At 45.4% G+C, this 18,976-nt stretch overlaps 2 protein-coding genes across 4 annotated transcripts in view; one reads left to right on the top strand and one right to left on the bottom strand.

Annotated features, from left to right (window-relative positions):
• The first annotated feature begins 2 nt into the window (after positions 1 to 2).
• DONSON (DNA replication fork stabilization factor DONSON) lies at positions 3 to 8,158 on the top strand. Its single transcript, XM_062001458.1, has 10 exons — positions 3 to 641; positions 1,043 to 1,123; positions 2,127 to 2,330; positions 2,650 to 2,828; positions 4,422 to 4,600; positions 4,692 to 4,815; positions 4,936 to 5,040; positions 5,772 to 5,970; positions 7,282 to 7,497; positions 7,766 to 8,158. The coding sequence occupies exons 1-10, from the start codon at positions 354 to 356 to the stop codon at positions 7,901 to 7,903; spliced, it is 1,713 nt and encodes a 570-aa protein (XP_061857442.1). The 5' UTR covers positions 3 to 353; the 3' UTR covers positions 7,904 to 8,158.
• Positions 8,159 to 12,875: 4,717 nt separating this feature from the next.
• SON (SON DNA and RNA binding protein) overlaps positions 12,876 to 18,976 on the bottom strand; it is a 43,659-nt gene continuing 37,558 nt past the window's right edge. For 2 of the 3 annotated variants that reach the window (XM_062001523.1, XM_062001531.1), the window contains exons 9-12: positions 18,118 to 18,265; positions 13,908 to 13,976; positions 13,700 to 13,815; positions 12,876 to 13,200 (exon numbers count right to left, since the gene is read on the bottom strand). In XM_062001523.1, coding sequence (XP_061857507.1) covers positions 13,042 to 13,200; positions 13,700 to 13,815; positions 13,908 to 13,976; positions 18,118 to 18,265 — 492 coding nt within the window. In that variant the 3' untranslated portion in view covers positions 12,876 to 13,041. Of the gene's footprint in view, positions 13,201 to 13,699; positions 13,816 to 13,907; positions 13,977 to 18,117; positions 18,266 to 18,976 lie in introns of those variants that run through there. The other variant, XM_062001537.1, reaches the window with a different exon arrangement.

The following is an 18,976-nucleotide window of genomic DNA, read 5'->3' on the forward strand; positions in this document are numbered from 1 at the left end:
GTATCTCCACAGGTGACTTTTGTCCCAGCGCAGCCACGTGCAGATGTCCCTGTCACCTGCTTGGAGAAGTTCATCTGGCTTCATTGTGCATTCAGGAACCCTGTACGGTTTTCAGCAGTACGGCCGTGTTTGTTTCCCAGCTCGCTGCGGTGCGGGGAGCGGTGGCGGAGGCGCTGGCCCGGCACGTCCCCGCACAGCCCGTGTGCCGCGGGGCCGGTAGATATGGCGGCGGCGCTCCCTCAGCGCCGCCACGGGGCGGGGCTCGCCCTTTTGGCGCCAAGCGCAGACAGCGGCTCCCGCCCGCAGCTCGGCTCGGCTCAGCTCAGCTCTGCGCCGCGCGGTGCCGCCCGGCCATGGCCGCCCCCACCGTGCCCGGCTACTCGCCCGGCTTCAAGAAGCCGCCGGCGATGTTGCGGCTGAAACGCAAACGGCTGCGGAGGAGCGAGGCGGCCGCTGAAGCCGCTCCTCGGCCCCGCGACGCGCCCCCTCGGGCCCCCTCCGCGCCCACCCGCCGCAACCCCTTCTCCAGCCTGGACAACGCGCCGCGGGCGGCCGGCACGGCCCAGCCGCGGGAGCCCGCACGGCCGCCACCGATACCGACGTCGCCGGGAGGGGCCCTTCCAGCAGCGGCCTTGTGGCAGGTAGGGCTGAGCCTCGGCCGCGCCAGCCCGCCGCGCTTCTCCGCCCTGTGATGTGAGGCAGCGGGTCCAGAGGGGCAAGAGGGGGAAATAGCGAGGGCCCCGTGGGGTGAGGAGGGGCCTCCGCGCTGGCGGCGGCAGCCATCGTCCTCAGCCCCGACCCGGAGCCCGCCGCCCCTGAAAAAGCAGCTCCCGAGCTCGGGGCTTGCTCTGGCTTTGGCCGTGGAGCGAAACCCGACTGTTGCCCTTCGCTGCGTAGGCGCCTTTTGGTCACACCATAGCGGAGATATTTGCACCACGTATGTGCTTAGTATCACTCTTGCAATTTCACTGCCGGGGTATCGTTGGTAATTATTATTCTCGTACTTGTTTTGTGTAGCATCTCACTCTATTATCTTATTCAGCTTTTAGAGCCTGATTGTGAAGAAAAACCCGCCAGGAGGGCAGAGCCTTCTGAAAGAACTGACATCTTCTCCCTAACCCGCGTACGAAACAGCCCGTACTGCTTCTGAAACGGTTTTAGCTGTTTGCCGCTCCCAGAGAAATAATGTTTTAAATGGTTTAATACTCAGTGGTCCATCTCTATTTAAAATGATGTGTTAAAATGGTAGTGTACAAGAAAATTTCTTAAATTGGCAGTTATACTGAAGATCTTTTAAAAGCTAGCCTTCTGCCTGATGTTGCTGCGGTTGTAGTTCTAGCTGACAGAGGTTGTTGTCTTCTTCCAGTTTTATTACGGTATTTGCTGTAATTCTTCTGTTTCTTACTCTAATGCTTTTTTTGAAATAAGAATGTTCTTCAACGTAATACATCCCCTGCAGTCCTTTATTCAGCTACAGAAAGGGAACAAACAGCTTCACGGGGCATGTAGGAAAGAGAGAGGACCTGAAACGAGTCCTTGAGAGAGTTTCAAGCAGATGTCGTTACATTTTCAGAAGCTTGTGTTCCAACTAACTTAGCAGAATGGAAAAACTTCTCAAAAGAGAAAAAAAATCTGTCCTAGAACTCCCCAGTGGGGTTTTTTTGTTGTGTTTTTTTGCATCTTCTAGGAAGCACCTGACTTACTGGCTGAATCAGTTGAATTTAAACTTTGTGCCTTTGGTTAGCTTGTGTACAGTCAAACTCTGTAACTTGGAATCCAAGAAATCTGTCCACGAAAGCTTTTTTAAGTATAGAACCATAGAATGGTAGGGGTTTCTGAACTTCATGCAAGTACTTTCTTAGGGTCAAAACAAGCTAGGCATTTGTGCTGTTGAACTGAGTCGGACAAAAACATGCAGGAGGTGACAGGTTTGTCTCTTCATAGGCTACTAACCTCAAAAAGTTAAAGGTAATAGCTGTCATCCAGGATCTGGTCTGGCTGCCAGGAAGGGTATATTAACACAGGAGCAGATCCACCATGCTAAAATATAGATAGATAGCCACAAAGTAGTGGGGGGTTTCTTTACATTTTCTGTGCGTTAACTGATGCTATTTCTGTTTCGTAAGGACCTTTGTGTACCTGCTGCTGTGCCCGAAGTTCCCTCCTCACCAAGACACGAATTTCCCGCAGACTGGAGTATTAAAACACGTCTTCTATTTATGTCTTCCCAACCCTTTACTTGGGCAGAACACTTAAAAGCGCAAGAGGAAGCTCAAGGATTTGCTCAGCATTGTAGAGCTACAGAAACAAACTTGCCACAGAGCTTACAGGTAACGCCTTGGAGGGTAGCTTGAAGCTCCAGCTTTAGGAAGGAGAGTGTACCTGATTTTGGTTTGGTTTGGTTTGCATTTGGTTAGACAAGTAACCCAATTCCATCCATGGTTTCTACCTACAGCAGCAAACAGTGGGTATTTAACATCAGCCATGGAGCAGTTGCAAGTTGCTGGCCATCTTTCTTCACTCTGGCTTATTTACAAGCCTGGGATTTTACTTCTTTTCCTATTTAATGTGGTATTTTTTACCCCATTGCTTGTAATGCTGCACTCAGTAAAGTATTACTGTCCTCACAAAACACTTTTTGATGTCTAGGAACCAAAACTGTCGACAGAACTGCGTTGCGCCTTTCAGCAAAGCCTCGTTTATTGGCTGCACCCTTCACTGCCGTGGCTGCAGCTCTTCCCCCGCATTGGAGCAGACAGGAAAATGGCTGGAAAGGCGAGTCCCTGGTCACAGGATGAGGCCTTGCAACAAGTGCTAATGAGCGACTGGTAAGCGGAACCAAACAACTGTTGTGTTTAGTAGAATAAGACAATGGGATTTAATTAATTTAATTTAATTTAATTCTTTCACATAATCATAGAATGGTAGGGGTTGGAAGGGACCTTTAGAGATCATCTAGTCCAATCCCTCTGCAGGAGCAGGGTCACCTAGATCAGGTTGGATAGGAACATGTCCAGGCGGGTCTTGAAGACCTCCAAGGAAGGAGACTCCACAACCCCCCTGGGCAGCCTGTGCCACTGCTCCCTCACCTGAACAGTGAAATAGTTTTTTCTTATGTTTAAATGGAACTTTTATCCACCTTCATCCTTTTTTTTTTTAATCTAGAATGCTTATTATTTTGAGGACCAGATTGAGGAAATATAAGACTAAAGCTACCTTCTTGTGTCAAATGCCTCTCTCCAATCCTAGTTACTGATTCAGAGAGAATTCCGTAAATCCTGCTGTCAGGTTGCCTTTGAGGTGGTTCATGCAAACCCTTGTGCTAGGAAGCAGAGACGCAGGAAAAGCACAGCACTCACCCCTAGGCTGTTTCAAACCACAAGCTCAACAGCAAGTATGCTGGAAGACCTATACTACTCTTCAACAGGCTGCATTTCAGAGGGTTTCCTGGACACTGAGCACGTCTGAAAGTCTGGCTAATGGTTCAGTGTGCTCTCAAACTTGTGCAGAGTACACATCAGTCACAGCCAGCCTAATCCAATTTGCTGTGTCAATAGCTAAGAATTAACCTCAGCTAATGGACATACTCTTTGTTGGGTGGAAAATTGCCTTGATGGCCAGGCCCAGAGAGTGGTGGACCAGTTGGCAGCTGATCACCAGTGGTGTCCCTCAGGGCTGGAGCCTGTTTTGTTTAACATCTTTATCAATAATCTGGATGAGGGGACTGAATGTACCCTCAGTAAGTTTTCTGATGATGGGTGGGTGTGTAGATCTGCTTGAGAGCAGGAAGGTTCTTTAGAGGGACCTGGACAGGCTGGAGAGATGGACCAAGGCCAATAGCATGAGGTTAAACAAGGCCAAGTGCCAGGTCCTGCACTGCAGACATGTGACTGGAAAACTGTCTAGAGAGCAATGATCTGGGCGTGCTGGTTGGCAATGGCTGAACATGAGCCAGCAGTGTGCTCAGGTGGCCAAGAAGCCCAGTGGCATCCTGGCCTGTATCAGAAATAGTGTGACCAGCAGGACCGTGGATGTTTAGCCTAGAGGAAGCTGAGGAGAGACATGATCACTCTCTAAAATTACTTGAAAGGGAGTTGTAGTGAGGTGGGGGTCGGTCTCTTCTCTCCAGTAATGGGTGACAGAACAAGATGAAATGGGCTTAAGTTGTGCCAGGGGGGTTTAGATTGGTGATTAGGAAGAACTTTTTTTCTGAGAGGGTTGTTAGACACTGGCACAGGCTGCCCAGGGAGGTGGTGGAGTCACCATCCCTGGACATACTTAAAGGCTATGTAGATGAGGTGCTGAGGGACATAGTTTGGTGACGGGCTTGGCAGTTAGTGGTTGGACTCGTTGATCTTAAAGGTCTTTTTCAACCATAATGATGCTATCATTTTACAGAAGTGATTTCTTCTAATTTGCAGGTCTGTCAGCTTTACATCCCTGTACAACCTGCTCAAAGCCAAGCTGTGTCCCTATTTCTACGTCTGTACCTACCAGTTCACCATCCTGTTCCGCGCAGCTGGGCTCGCGGGAAGCGACGTTATCACCGCTGCCATTTCTCCCACAACTCGAGGGTTAAGGGAAGCCATGAGAAATGAAGGTAAACCAGTCCAACCATGATTTGAGTTTGAGTGAAGCCCATGATCTGTGTTACAGGTCCACTCATTGCTTGCTTTCCCCCCCTCTTCAAGGCATAGAATTTTCATTACCTTTGGTAGAAGAAAGTAAAACCAGAAAACAGAAAAACTCCGAGGTCAGTTTGGAAATGGAAGTTACCAGCAGTCTCGAAGTGGGCAGCAGCACGGAAGATGGAGGGTATGTAATGAGTGTTCTGCAGTGTTAGATTTCAAGTGCATCTACAGACTCCTGCACCTTCCACTTGTAAAACCCTGGTGGGAAGCATTGTCCTCCTAACGCTGCCTCTGTGTTTCCCAGGGAAGCAGCTCCAAGTGATGATGATGACGATGAAAGTTTCTCTTGGCTTGAGGAGATGGGTGTCCAAGACAAGGTTAAGAAACCAGATGCTATTTCTATTAAACTGTATCCTTTCTTCATGCGTCAAGACATGTCACAGGAAAACTCTGAGAGTGTTATGTTTTTGTGGGATAGATTCAAGTTTTATGAAAGCTTTTGAGAAATTCTTTCTGAAGGTTAATCCTCACGTTACTGCATATGAAGGGACTCTGCATGGCTTCTTGAGCTTCCTTGTGACAAGTATTTCTAGATGCTTCTCTTGTTGAATGAAAAGCCATTGTGAATGGTTAGTGTAACTTTATAAGATCCATTAGGTCACAGTGGATGTCATCTCATGAACAGGTTCACTGGAAAGACTCATTAACTGGTTTGGGTTTTTCTGAAGAACAGGATGTATGTCTGTTCATGTAGGCTCAGCTTAATGTTTTGCAGTGCTGGGGCTTAGTAGGGACGCAGCTGTAGACCAGAACAGCTGTTGCTGAAATCATATACATGCTTCATAAGGGCTGATAGATTAGCTCCCTTTTCCTTTGGTTCCACTTGTACTTGGAGTGCCTGAGGTTTTGAATAACAGCAGCAGAAGTCTTGTTTCAGGTGCTGCTTAATATTTGAAGAACAAATTGGAATCTTTGTCAAGCTTGGTGTGTTGGTTTGGTTTGGTTTGTTTAAATGACTTGAGCAGTCAGAGGAGGGAAGGGGAGGTGGGTTCTGCTGGAGTTGCACAGCTGCGCTTCTTCCTTCGGTGCATTGAAGCTCTTCACATCCTCGTGGCTTTCCTTTGACTCCAGTCCACACAGCCGAAAGGAGAAGCACGAGGTGCAGATGGATCACAGACCTGAATCCCTTGCCTTAGTGAAAGGAACAAACACGTTCACCTTGCTCAACTTCTTGATCAACTGCAAGAGCCTGGTGGCTGCGTCAGGTCCACAAGCAGGGCTTCCGCCAACTTTGCTGTCCCCTGTCGCCTTCAGAGGTGGAACAATGCAAACACTCAAAGTAAGTGACACACCCCTCTCTGTCCTCTGATAAAGAAAGTAAAGTTGTCTCTTCCCCTGGTAGAGTAGACACTGACTTTGTACAGTTTCCCTCTGATACTGCAGAGCACTTTCTGTTGCTACAGCCCCAGGTAGCATTTTGACTGCAACATGGATGGCCTCCTAAATCACCTCTAGCCATGTAGGTCTCTGCTCCTAAACTGAAATCCCAGTATTTCCATTCTTTGCGTCTGATAAATAAAAGGTTAAATCAACCTTCTCAGAAACTAATATGGTTCTTAATCTCCTGAGATCTTATGGGGTCTCCAACTCAAGGCTGCTTGCAGTGAGGGAGGCCTTGAACCACAGCTTACCATCTGCTGCTCTGAGGAGAGAGTGGCTACTAGAGGCTGTGGGCTGTTAATGCAGGTAGCACAGTCTTCCAACAGAGTAGTTAGTGCTGTCCTGCTCTTGTTAACTTTCTTAACATTATCCCACACTCCTGCCCAGCACTGTTGACATGCTTTACGAGCTGGTAGAAAGACAGTAAAGCCATCCTGAATCATAGATTCATAGAATGGTAGAGGTTGGAAGGGACCTTTAGAGATCATCTAGTCCAACCTCTCCCTGCAGAAGCAGGTTCACCTAGATCAGGTTGCGTAGGAACATGTCCAGGTGGGTCTTGAAGACCTCCAGAGAAGGAGACTCCACACCCTCCTTGGGCAGCCTGTGCCAGGGCTCCCTCACCTGAACAGTGAAATAGGTTTTCCTTATGTTTAAATGGAACTTTTTGTGTTCCAACTTCATCCCATTGCCCCTTGTCCTGTCACTGGATACAACAGAAAAAAGAGATGTTCCCAACCTCCTGACACCCACCATTTAGATATTTGTAAATATTAATGACATCCCCCGTCAGTCTCCTCCAGACTAAACAGCCCCAGTTTCTGCAGCCTTTCCTCATAAGGAAGATGTTCCAGTCCCCTGATCATCTTGGTGGCCCAGTGCTGGACTCTCTCCAGCACTTCCCTGTCCCTCTTGAGCTGAGGAGCCCAGAACTGGACACAGGACTCCAGATGAGACCTCACCAGGGCAGAGTAGAGAGGGAGAAGAACCTCCCTCGATCTGCTGGCCACACTCTTCTTGATGCATCAGAATGCCATTGGCCTTCTCGGCCATGAGGGCACACTGCTGGCTCATACGTGTGTATTGTACGGGAAGTTGACAGTATGAAGTCTCACGAACTTCCAATGGGACTGTGGTACTGCAGTATTCAATGGAAATGGGGACTTGATTTGATGTGTCAATAACTCATCCCCCTTGGTCTTGCCTTCAGGCTCGAAGCATAACAGGGAAAGCCATGGTGCAGGCGGCGTACACAAACGTCTGCAGCCTGGAGGTGTCGGGCCCGGTGCTGCCGCACTGCCTGCACACCCTCACTGCCCTGCTCAGCGCCGCGCAGTGTGGGGCCTTCACTGCCATCTGCTACACGCACCAGCCCACTGCCGTGTTCAACAGCAGCCTAGACACAGCCAGCCCTGCCCAGGAGCAGGTAAGCAACCCAACAGGGACAGGAGCTTCGTTACAAACTGTGGGACAGGGAGTAACACCTAGTGGGTTTTTTTCCTGTAATCCATGGGTTTACAGCCAGTGACTTGTGATCACCACCCACCAGTCCCCAAGGCTCTCAGTCCCTCAGAAATGGAATCATCAGAAAAGTTGCTTTTCCAGAGTTTTCCCCAGAGAAACACACGAAGAACTGCACGCGTTAGAAACAAGAAAGCCTAATTCCATTTCTCTCTTCATCTGAATTTCTGCAGGAAACTGTACACAAAGATCTTCTTAAGTGTGGCCTGCACCCTCGGACTTTGGATCAGCTGTGTCAGCATCCAACACTGGGCAAGTCTTCCATCCACTTCTTGGAAATGAAGGATTATGCCTACAGCTGGAAGGCCTAGGGCTGCTCTGCCAGGGCTGCTTGACCCCTTCAAGGGCCAAGCACGCACCCTCCTCTGCAGCGGCTGGACAGTTCTGGGCTCTATGCAGGCAGCCCCCGCACAGTAGCCGGAGGGATACGCGCTCCTTGCACATCACAGGCAACTCTTGCACCTCACCCATCGTAAAACACTTTAAAGGACTTCTAAGGGAAACAAATGAAAAGGCCCTGAACCTCTCCTTTTGCATTTTAGAAAGCCCTTTTTTAATAAAACTGATAAAACACAATTATCTCTCTGGTTTATTGGTCTGAATTGGATCTGGAAGGTCTGTATTTTTCATGCACGTGCAAATTCTGAAGTACACAATTTCTGCTCCTGCTCTGAGGGGTAACGTGCAGCCATTTTGCAGGTGTGGAATTCTTAGCAAAACCCTTTCTCCAAAGTGCTTACACAGATGTGACTGCTGCACTCAGAGACATTGCCCCTCTCGGTTCAGTCAAGCTCTGAGCTCACAAAGCCAGATGAGAGTCAAGATGGACATAACTCACTGCAGGTGAATCAGATTAAAAAGTTGAGTCCTCAGAAACTACTCAGCAGAGCTGTCTGGTATTCCCAGTCCCACAATTAGGTTAAAAGGAGCAAGACTTTTAGGAATCCCTTTGTACAAACTATGAGCTAAATCAGAAGTTGAAGGTATAAAATAGTTGTGCTCCCTGCTGGAAGACAGAAAAGAGGGGCAGCAGGTGGTGAGCAGGGGTGTTCACAGCTAGAGTAGAGCCTTCGTAACAGGTTTAATGCAGTCTCTTTCACTTCAGGGGGGTCAAAGCTGTTATGTTTGTGGGTGTATGTCACTTTTCAAATTCCTTCAGAGAATGCTGAGGCTGAAGAGCAAGATCTAGAACACCCTCACACTTCTGCACTCCAGCAAGTTCACTGATTCAACAAGTGTTGGCACAGAAAATGAAACTCGCCTCCTGTGCTCAGCTGCCCTTGTCTTCCCTGCGCAACTCTGTGTCTGTGATTCTGGAACAGTAACTTTAGACTGCAGCCGGGTCTTACTCGAGGAAACAACCTGGGAACTTAAAAACATGGGCACAGACAGAAGTTTCTGCAGACTAAGGCAGGACAAAAGCTGCCTGGGCCTTCCCGTTATTTTATACTGCCATCTGAGGCCTGCAACCTCCTTCCCCAAGAGGACAGCGTGTATACAGTTACACTGGAACAGTTTCTGTTTGCAGTTGTTACATCTCAGTAACTACCCTGATGCTGTCAGCCCAGTGCTACACTGAACAATACACAGGGGAAACCCAGATAAAGGGAAAAGTCCCTTCTGGAAAAAGGCACCTTCAAATATTAAATATATTGATGATGTCAAATACTCTGCTTCAGGGAGAGTGCAGGATAGTACAGTCTGGTTTAAATCAATCTTTACACTTCACAGAATGTTAAAGGTTAGACTATAGAAACAAATTACTCAACTTTTCCCCTTAGATGAGATACTGAGTGAAAAGCTAGTGCTCATAGCACAGTGGGGAGTAGCAGAAGACTGCTGCTGCTGCCTTAAATACACTTTCCTTTCCAGTCCTGTTTTAAGAATTAACCCAATGCCCTTCTCTGGCTTTCCTGCCCCCATCAGTCACAGCCTCTGCTGTTAACTGCCAGCCCAGGTGGTCATTAGCCAGTCACTAATGGTGGTTCTGACAGCCACAGCCTTTCTGGTGTGGGTGTGCAGCTTCTCCTGCTGCCACAGGCAGGGCCCAGCCTGCTCAGGCCCTCAGAGCCCTTTGCCCACTTCTCAAACAGGCAGCATCTTCCCAGAGATTGTTCCCGGAGCGAGTCGCTCTGATTTTCATCAAGCCAATAACCATTTCGGTATGTGGGCTTGAGCCTGTTTCTCAGAAACAGAATTATTACTCTTGATTAATTTCAGCTCTAAGTTGTATTTTCCCATCTAACGGTGAGAGGTACTGAGAGACACTAACCTTGATTGTTTGCATTTAAAAAACACTGCAATTGCAGTTACACGGGTGTAGTGAAGAAGCGGGCCCTTTCACATTCTTTATCCCATGCTTTGGCCTGTCACCTGGGCTGTACCTCCACCTGGCACTACAAACTGTCACAGGCTCTGCCTTTAATGGCAGCCCGCACCTCCCAGCTCTGGGATCCAGTGCTGTTGCTGAAGCACCCTGAGCTGCAACAGGCTTTCCCGGCAGCAGCCACAGCTGCCCACTCTGCTCCCCTCAGCACACTCTAGGTGAACACTGCCATCTTTCAGCTGGAAGGTTTCTTCCTTTTAACTGCTCACCCAAACGGGTGGATTTTTATCACAACTATGATCTGTTTGGAAGAGCTGAGGATGAGCAGTTGATTAAGACTTCAGGTAGGTTTTGCACTTTCAGAGGCAATTCCAGTCTTCCCAAGGCACACGAACTTCACCCTCCCGCTCCTCCGGTCCTATAGCCCTGTAAAAACCACGCATCAGAAGACTGCCAGGAAATGGTTCTGATGAAGGCCAGCTACAAGTTCTTGGGCACCTGTTTCAAAATGCTTCTCGCCACAGGGAAGTCAGAAGCACTTTCATGGAGATTACATCTAGGAAAATGGTTCTGCAGCAAAAGGAAGGAAATTTAACAGCCAAATAAATGACGTCTTCCATCAGCAGGGGTCACAGATCGGCCACCACAGCTCAAGTGCTGCATAAAATAACCAGCTTCCAAGAGAGTGTTTCCTAGTTGTTCTTTTTAATGTATCACTACTTATCTATTCCTGCATGCAAAGGACACTCAAAACCAATTCAAATGTACAAATTTAACAGAAGCACGTCGCTGCACTAGCTTTAGATTCATATATCAGTCTAAACAAACAAGGAACAAAACTAAAACAGAAACCTCCAAATCAAAAAGTGTCATAATTAGGGCATTACAGACCTTGGGATGGTTTTTTTTGTATGCCTTCCTTAAGACCAAACGTTAAATCCACACACAGTACCACATCTTTAAGGCATGAAATCCACAACTTGCCTAAATAGTTATTTTCTAAATGGAGTCTTCAGTGGGACTGAATCCAGCTGCTCCTTGCTGCCGTCAGACAACACGTATCTTTGCATTACACACGGGGAATACAGACCAAAGGAAGAACACAAAGTTAACAGGTACAAGAGACTGTCTGTTCCCAGATTTGATACCGCAGAGCTGTAAAATCAGTGGACGCCACAGACTAAACGGAATGACCGACATCTCTGACGTTTTAGCTCTATCAAACCAGATATTTAAAGAGCAGTCTGATCAGGAGCTGCTCCCACATCCCCAGTTAATTACTTTTACATCAAAAAGCCAGACTTCAGCCAAGACAAGATACAACGCCCAGTTCTCCCACAGTAGATCTTTCCACTGCTGTACCACCACGTTTACTTGTGGGTTTTCATACACACCTTCCGCGTGGTTCAGCCAAGGAGGCGAGGAGATCTTCAAATATTTAGTCAGAGATCGAAGGCGAGAAGCCAAAGGGAAAAAAAGTTTAATTAAAAATAACTACGTCCATGACAATCAAGATTAACTTCAGCATTTCCAGAGCGCTTTGACAGACTAATAAGGGGCTTTATTTCTCAAAAGTGTGTGGTGGAAAACCAAATACTATTTCTCTGCTGTACACAACATGAGACATTGACCCTTGCCCCTTTAGGGCAAAGACACCTTGTTCCATTAACGGCTGACAATGCACGCAAGTCACCTTATTTTGTGGAAGAGGAGGTATCGGTAATGCCTTACCTCCGTGGGTTTACTGCCATTGGAAAGCTCATTCACTTTAGGCTGAAGCACAACCTCACTGCCTACGAACACTGTATTTTGTCCCTGATCCAGGAAAAGCTCTGGTCAGTAGGTGCAATACAAAGAGACCTCAAACAAGACTTCTGAAATAAGCACCTGAACTACCACAGGCTGCAAATCCTGGCTATCTCCTCTTAAGAGAGACACATCTGTCAAGAGGTGTACAATGCCCTTTCCAATCCAAAGTGCACGCAGCTAAAGTACTAATACTTCTTAAATTAGAGACAAAAAAGAAAAAAAGAAAAAGGAAAAGCTGTCTACGTCCTGTCCCTTGTCAAACTGCCAAAAGTCTGGATCAGGCTGTCTCCTGGAGGGCAGAGTACCATTATAGAAAAAAATCAAGCCCAAGGAGTTAATGTGGTAACAGTCCAAAGGAACCAAAAATGGCTAGAAGTGATCCTGAAGCCCTAAGAGTTGCTAATAACCTCCGCAAAGCGTACTTTTATACTTTTGTCCTGTGCGTTGGTTCACAAAGTTGTTTTGGCATATGCTTTAATTATCGTTTACTGACCAGTGATTAAGATTATGAACTTGTGCTGCTTTATTGACCAAGTTGGGTACAACAATTTAAGCATCATTCTATCCCCTCCCTCCCTCCCCCAAATCCAGTTGTAGATTTGTTAAAGAGTTTAAAATTCACATTAACCACAAATTAATACAATCAACATCAGGCAGTGTGTTAATTTGTTTGGAACAGACAATTCCATCACCTCCCTTCTCAGAACATGCAGGGAGAGTCACCTTCACGGTCGCGAGCCTCTTCGGTTCCATCGCTGGACTTTCTGCCGTCCCTTGGAGAGCGAGTCTTTTGCCTGATCAGGTATGTCCCGGAGCACGGGCCGTCCGGCCGGTGGCGGTGCAGTGTGTGGTCAGGGCTGCTGCTGTCAATGGGCCCCCCGGCTGGGCTCGCAGCACCCGCCGGCTCCGGCCAGGCCGAGGGCAAGCTGCTGGCCAAAGGGCACGAGGAGCTTTGCCGGGAGAGGGGAAAACTGCAGCGTAGTACAAAACGGTATGAAACGTGTTAACATTCCGTATTGAAGAGAAATCGCATGGGTTCGAAACGAGGGCCTAGATTACTGATGCCTCCAGAGTCTGTCGTCTGATTTAGTCATTTAAGAAATAATTACATCACTAATGTAAACAATATAAACATACCAAAAACTAAGTATGATTTAAATACATTTTGATGGTACAAAAGAAAAACCTGAAGGTGTCTGTACAGTTTTTACAACGTGGGAATTGCCAATGTATTTACAACATGAAAGGGCAAATACCATTTTTTTTTTGTGCAGAGTAAAATTATCTGAAATAATGTCAATATAAAACCAATATCTAGCGGTGTGAGGCACTCCTAAACATGGTGGTATTGACCATGCTTTCCTTTGGTACAAGTCCCATCGCTTGGAGAGCTGCGGTTGCTGCTGTGGCTTTAGCGTGCTTCTTATTAAGGCTGGCGAAAGTAGGCCTGTATTCATTTCCATTGACTCTCACCTGGTTACAGGAGACGGGGAAGAAAAAAACCGAAGCGTTAGAAAGTGCCTCTCTTAAGCATGCCCTCTAGGTAGCCTCCTAAAGGGGAATGATGAAATCCACGCTTAGTCTTCAAGCACAATTGCTTCTAAACACTAAGTGCTACTACGTGAAAAAGCAAGCCCACGTCGCAAGGTGATTCAAGGGCAAAGATAACTACACCTCGCTCACTACCTTTGCAACAGTAAGACTTTACAGCACACCAGTAAGAAAACAGCGAGAATACGACACCCTGCAGCAGGTTAACAGTAAGAAGTGCAATAGTGTGTTTCTTGGTAGATTTACAAATTAATGTGCTTCAGGGATCTGATCTGGCTGTTACAGAAATGGGGCTTTGAAATTTTAGCACCAAGACACCGCTTAGATGTCCTCGACAACCCCTGACACGGCTTAGACGTTTGCATACTAACATCAACATGCACGTACGTCACCAATAGCAAACAAGGAACTTCAAACACACCTTAAAGATAAAATGTTTGCGATGATCAGGCCCACTATCATCCACCAACACAAACTCAGGTGGTGTCCATCTTCTTTTGTTGCAGATCTCCATCAACGCGGACACTGGATGTTTACCTTTAAGACAAAACGTATTTGAAATGTCAACGTTGCTATCAAAAGCGATCGTCTTAAATGATTTCTCCTTTTCAGACAAGTAATAATCTCACCTGAAAGATCCTTCATCACAACATAATGTCCAGATCTCTTTTGTGCCTTCTCTCCCACAGCAACAAGCCCTAAGGAAAACATGAGAAAGTTTATATTTCCGACTCCCACCCAGTTTCTATATTCTTATCAGTAGAGCAGTAACATCTGTCAGTGGAGAAGAAACCCTGAAACACCACACAACTGTCTTTTCTCGAGTCCTTTATACCTCCCTTTCACCCAGCACTTTTTTCCCCTCCATACTACAACACAGCCTTCTCCTCTGTATGACTCTTAACAAGCCAAGCAGTAGAAAACTTTTGAGTAGTCCCACGCAAGTCAGGAAACACCTGGTTTTCCATGCCCTCTTGGAGAAACACTGAAAAAGAGAGAAACTTGAAAACATTCTCTCATTCAGTATTTAGTTTGTGCAACCCGAAAGTCATCTGCTAACAGTTTCACTCTAACGCACTAAGCATTTGAAACCCTTCCATTAAGCAGCAAAAACTGTACCTAGCATGTCCTTTTATGATCCCAGGAACACCATGGTGTTCTCAAAACATGTTCTCTCTTTATTTAACAGTATTCAAACACTGATCCTTTCTGTCCAAGTTGGCTGCCCAATTACCATGTCTTCCATCACTCTGCATATAGAGTGGCAGTAAAGGAAGCAACTGGGCTGCAAGTCAATACAAAGAGCACAGGTTCTGATGGAAGACACTGTGAAACGCAGAGGTAGAACATTTTGCTTTTAAAGTATTACAGGCATGAGCAAAGGAAAAGCAACAATTGCCAAAAATGTATCCAATGCCAGTAAGCATGCCATGCTTAGGCAGTGAGTGACTCCAGGTTGTTTCCACCTTATATATATGCAAACAGAAGATCTCATCAGTTTCTCACTTTCTCCAGAATTCAATCCTTTAGTAACACTGTTCCTTACCTCAGTTTGTTTCTGTTCCTGGCTTTGGTGAATAAAGACAGGGAGATACTGCAATTGTTTCCAGTTTCTTCCCATTCTTTCAGCTTTTTTTGGTGGCATTTTGTTTTATCTCACTTTAAACGAAAAGCCTTCCCTCCTTATCTGATTGTCATCCTAATATTCATGCAGCTCCTAAGTAGGAACTTTTCAAGTGGCGGGGAAACCCTCATAGATAAAAATAGCCACAACAAAGTTGGTTTTGTGAAGGCTTTTCCCCCTCCCCTTACAGACTTTTGTATCTAAAATAACCAAAGATTTACATCAGAGAAAACAAAACTCTCAAGTGGTTTCCTGCATTAATACAGTATCTCCCTCACTCTAAGTCAATGACACGTGTCTTCCACGTCTTGTCCCTGGTACTTCAGGAGATATTTTCCAAAAAGCTGCAACAGACTCTGACAAGCTCTGCTGACAGACCAGGCTTCTGGGAACACACACAACTAACAACTTACTGACAGCAAAACTCAAGAAGGGTTTGGTGTCAGTGCAGTCTGTGAGAAAACTACAGATCTCACTCAATGTCTGGAAAAAAACCAAGGAAGGCTACAGCAAAGGCAGACACCCTTTTGGTTCACGTCTCAGTTCAGCCTACTAAGTAACTCTTTCACCAACTGTTTGTTCCTGTACCTAGAAGTAGGGGCATAAGTTCAAAAAAGGTGTTAAAAAAACCCTACAAAATGAAAATTGGTTACTTCCTAACAGACTCTTCAAAAATTTCAGACTTTTCTTTAAAATTCTACACAGAACATTAAAAAAACAAAGACTATTTAAGCATCAAAGAACACAAATGTCTGAAGAAGTTTTTCAGCTCCTCCTCAGATATAATTACTGTTCAGTTGCTTCTCTGTAACAGATGAAACATCCTGTGACATGCTGCTGCTTCAAAAATACAGGTTCTCTCCCGGAATTACAGGTCTGTTTGGCATCTCATTAAAAAGTAGTCTTTATCAACACCAACACCCTCAGATTTTGCGTGGAAATTATCACATAGGATTGCATATTTCATAACGATATTTTTAAACCACAAAATTAAAGCAAAGCCTGGCTGTCACTGATATTATCAGAATTTTTGGATGAATCTAAAGGAAAAGGCCTCCTTTAACTCCATCTCACATTTTAAACTGTTATTGAAGACTGAGCATTCTGAAGCTGAGAGAGTAAACTACTTGTTACAGAACGCCCAGCACAAGGACCTCATCCTGCGCTGCGCCTTCGGGCTTGACTCTTGAAACTTCAGCATCAAATTCTACAGTCATTAAGGAAATTTACATCACAAACCACATGAGGAACCTGGGGCGCACATTTCTACAACTGGAAGCTTGAGCTGTGACACAGTGGTGTACCACCAAAATGTTTTTCATGTTCAAACATTCACAACTTGGGTAATATTGCCCCTTTCCTGCAGCGTGACAAGGAGCATAACGAACAGAGTTAACCCTTCCTTCCTCACCACAAAAAAAATCCATCGCTATGTTATGCAGCCTCCTGGATAATACTGCAACAGACTGTTTTCGATTTCTTCCCTCTGACTGACACTAATCAAGTGAAATTGAATGAACTCTTAGCAGCAGAGAGAACTTCACAAGAAAGCACTTACAAAGAGAGCAGTAACAAAATATTTTTAAAGATTTCTTTGGCAATCGCTGGGCCATTACATATCTCTTCCCACCCCTTCTTTAATCAGAAAGGTTGCAGAGAAGAAAAACAGCTGAAAAGACAAGTCTAGCCACAGTTTGTACTGAACAGAGATGTCTGTATTATTGTGTTCTGTACTTTGAGACTACTGAACTTCTCCATTTATAAAATGGTGCTGTGCTGCTAGAAGGTCTTCAGAATTGAAGAAGCAATAGGTATTTTCATAACATAGACTTGTCTTCTCATGTTCTACCTCTTTGCACTTCATATTTACACGTTTAAATTATATTGTCACCGCTAGCTTGGTCACCTGACTGAACTACCTCTGTAGTGAGAGCTAGCGATTTTGACACCTAAAAGATTGCTCCAATTCCAACATCATCTCTGTTAACCACCTTCACAGCATCTGTATTTATATCATAGAATCGTAGTACAGTAGGGGTTGGAAGGGACCTTTAGAGATCATCTAGGCCAACCCCCCTGCAGAAGCAGGTTCACCTAGATCAGGTCACATAGGAACGTATCCAGGCGGGTCTTGAAGACCTCCAAGGAAGGAGCCTCGACACCCTCCCTGTATGCTTTATCTTCTTCTGAGCTCAATGATTAGCATTCTTGAAAGCTACCAGAAAGCCACAACTCAAAGCATTTTCATGACGTAGTACTAGGTAAGCTCTAGCTAATATATTAAACGTTCTCAGTTTTTAAAAATATCGAGGAGAGCAACATTAAAAATTTATTTTCCCGCAGCCAGTGTAGAATTGTTTATTTTGATAACATGCAGGATAGAACAACTAAATCATAGCTCTTGGCTTCTGAAATTCTGCACCTCTTACTTAAAATGGTTAAACTTGAACAATTTTTTCAGACAGAAAATTTTCACTAACATTCACTCTGAAAACAGAACTCCTGCCAAATATTCTGGTGAGACGGCTGATTGTACAAACCGCACTGCCAGTAAATCAAAGGCTAGTTCTTTTGAATCAAATGAGACAAGGGCAATAAGCTCTCCACTTGTTGCCATGGGCTGTGCAAAGAAGAGGAGAAAAGATTGCTAAAGGAATCTTTGGAAACAATGAGGGAAACATCACTGTAGTTGTGCAGAGGTGCCTGCAGTATGATCAAACTAGGAGATGGAAGAGGAGTGAGGAGATCAGATGGACAAAGGAAACAAAATCCAGTTGGAAGACCAAAACAACATCAGTGTGGCAGTCTGATCACGTCAGGACTTCATCCTAAAAGCAGCAGTAACACAGCTCTCACCAGTGTCCTTCATCCCAATTTAAAACTTATTTGAACTATCCAATCTTCCACCCTGCCTCATTCCTGCTTCAGCCACCTCCTCTACACCAACCACAATGGCTTTTTTCCACAATTCATTTCCCTGCCTGTGCCTTCTCCAAACATTCAACCGAGGCACATCCCTAATTTAAGAATCACTGAGAAGCACTTTTTTAAAATGGGAGATGAAGAACTAGGACCAAGACCATCCACGTCATTCTGTTCATTTTCACAGTGAAGCTGTAGTAAGAAAGAGCTTACTACTTCAAAGCTATTTTGCCCGTCTCCAGAAGAGAGCTGAGAAGTCCATCCTGCCCCAACACACCTACGGGAAGGCTTACCTTTCCGATCCGTCTTAAAATCGACCATAATAGGCTCAACGCTGCCTTCTTTGTTTTTTCCAAGCCCTTCTCCTTCTCTCCAGCCCATTTTTCTCATCAGCTGAGCTCCCATTCCTCCAGTTACGGGTGCTGCTCTTAAGAACTGATCCTATCCAGAAAAAGAAAAGTAAAACAAGTCCTAAAGTTAGTGCTGGGGTTTTAAAAAGCGAGCGGGAGCTTCCAAAAACATGTTTCTAACAACCTTTCACAGACTCAATTCAAAAAAAATACACCTTAGCTTTATAAACATTTACATTTTGCATAAACCAGAACTCACGCAGACACACGAGACACAAATCATTATTCTCAAAAAAGAACAACTTAAGAAAATCCTAATGCAATCCAAAAGTGGCAAGTGACCCGTGTCAAGACGTAGGGATTTAACAAAACGATAACCGTCCATTTTTAAACACGCTACTTTGGCTCCAATGCATCTCTTCTCATCTCGTGAAAGGAGGCAGTGTTAACTGTTTAACTGGCAACATGCGTGCCAAGTGTACCTAGTCATTGAACAAAATACAAGCACATTTAGTAACGACATTCACCGAGTGTTTAGGAGTATTTTAAATATTACCAAAAAAGAAAAAAAGAAAAAGAAAAAGAAAAGGTTTCCCCATTTTATTATACAGCAGTTGCACATTCAAGTTCTACTCTGAAAATCCACATGAAACATACAGGTTTTTCTTTTCTTTTAAAGGAAAAACGAAGGCGCTTAGCCACACAGTTTAGCAGCAGTAGTCTTCGCAATCTTTCAAATCATCATTAACACAGTAGTTGTTAAATGGTCAAAGCTTATCAACAGAAATTTTAAAAATCTGTT

The sequence above is a fragment of the Colius striatus genome, chromosome 1 (assembly GCF_028858725.1).
Source record: "Colius striatus isolate bColStr4 chromosome 1, bColStr4.1.hap1, whole genome shotgun sequence".
NCBI classification, from domain to species: Eukaryota; Metazoa; Chordata; class Aves; order Coliiformes; family Coliidae; genus Colius; species Colius striatus.

Excerpts from the sequence above, each read along its gene's own strand:
- DONSON (XM_062001458.1), top strand. The coding sequence starts at position 354 with ATGGCCGCCCCCACCGTGCCCGGCTACTCGCCCGGCTTCAAGAAGCCG. Across the intron at positions 5,041-5,771 it reads GATGCTATTTCTATTAAACT|CCGAAAGGAGAAGCACGAGG; the intron begins GTATCCTTTCTT and ends CAGTCCACACAG. Across the intron at positions 7,498-7,765 it reads CCAGCCCTGCCCAGGAGCAG|GAAACTGTACACAAAGATCT; the intron begins GTAAGCAACCCA and ends GAATTTCTGCAG.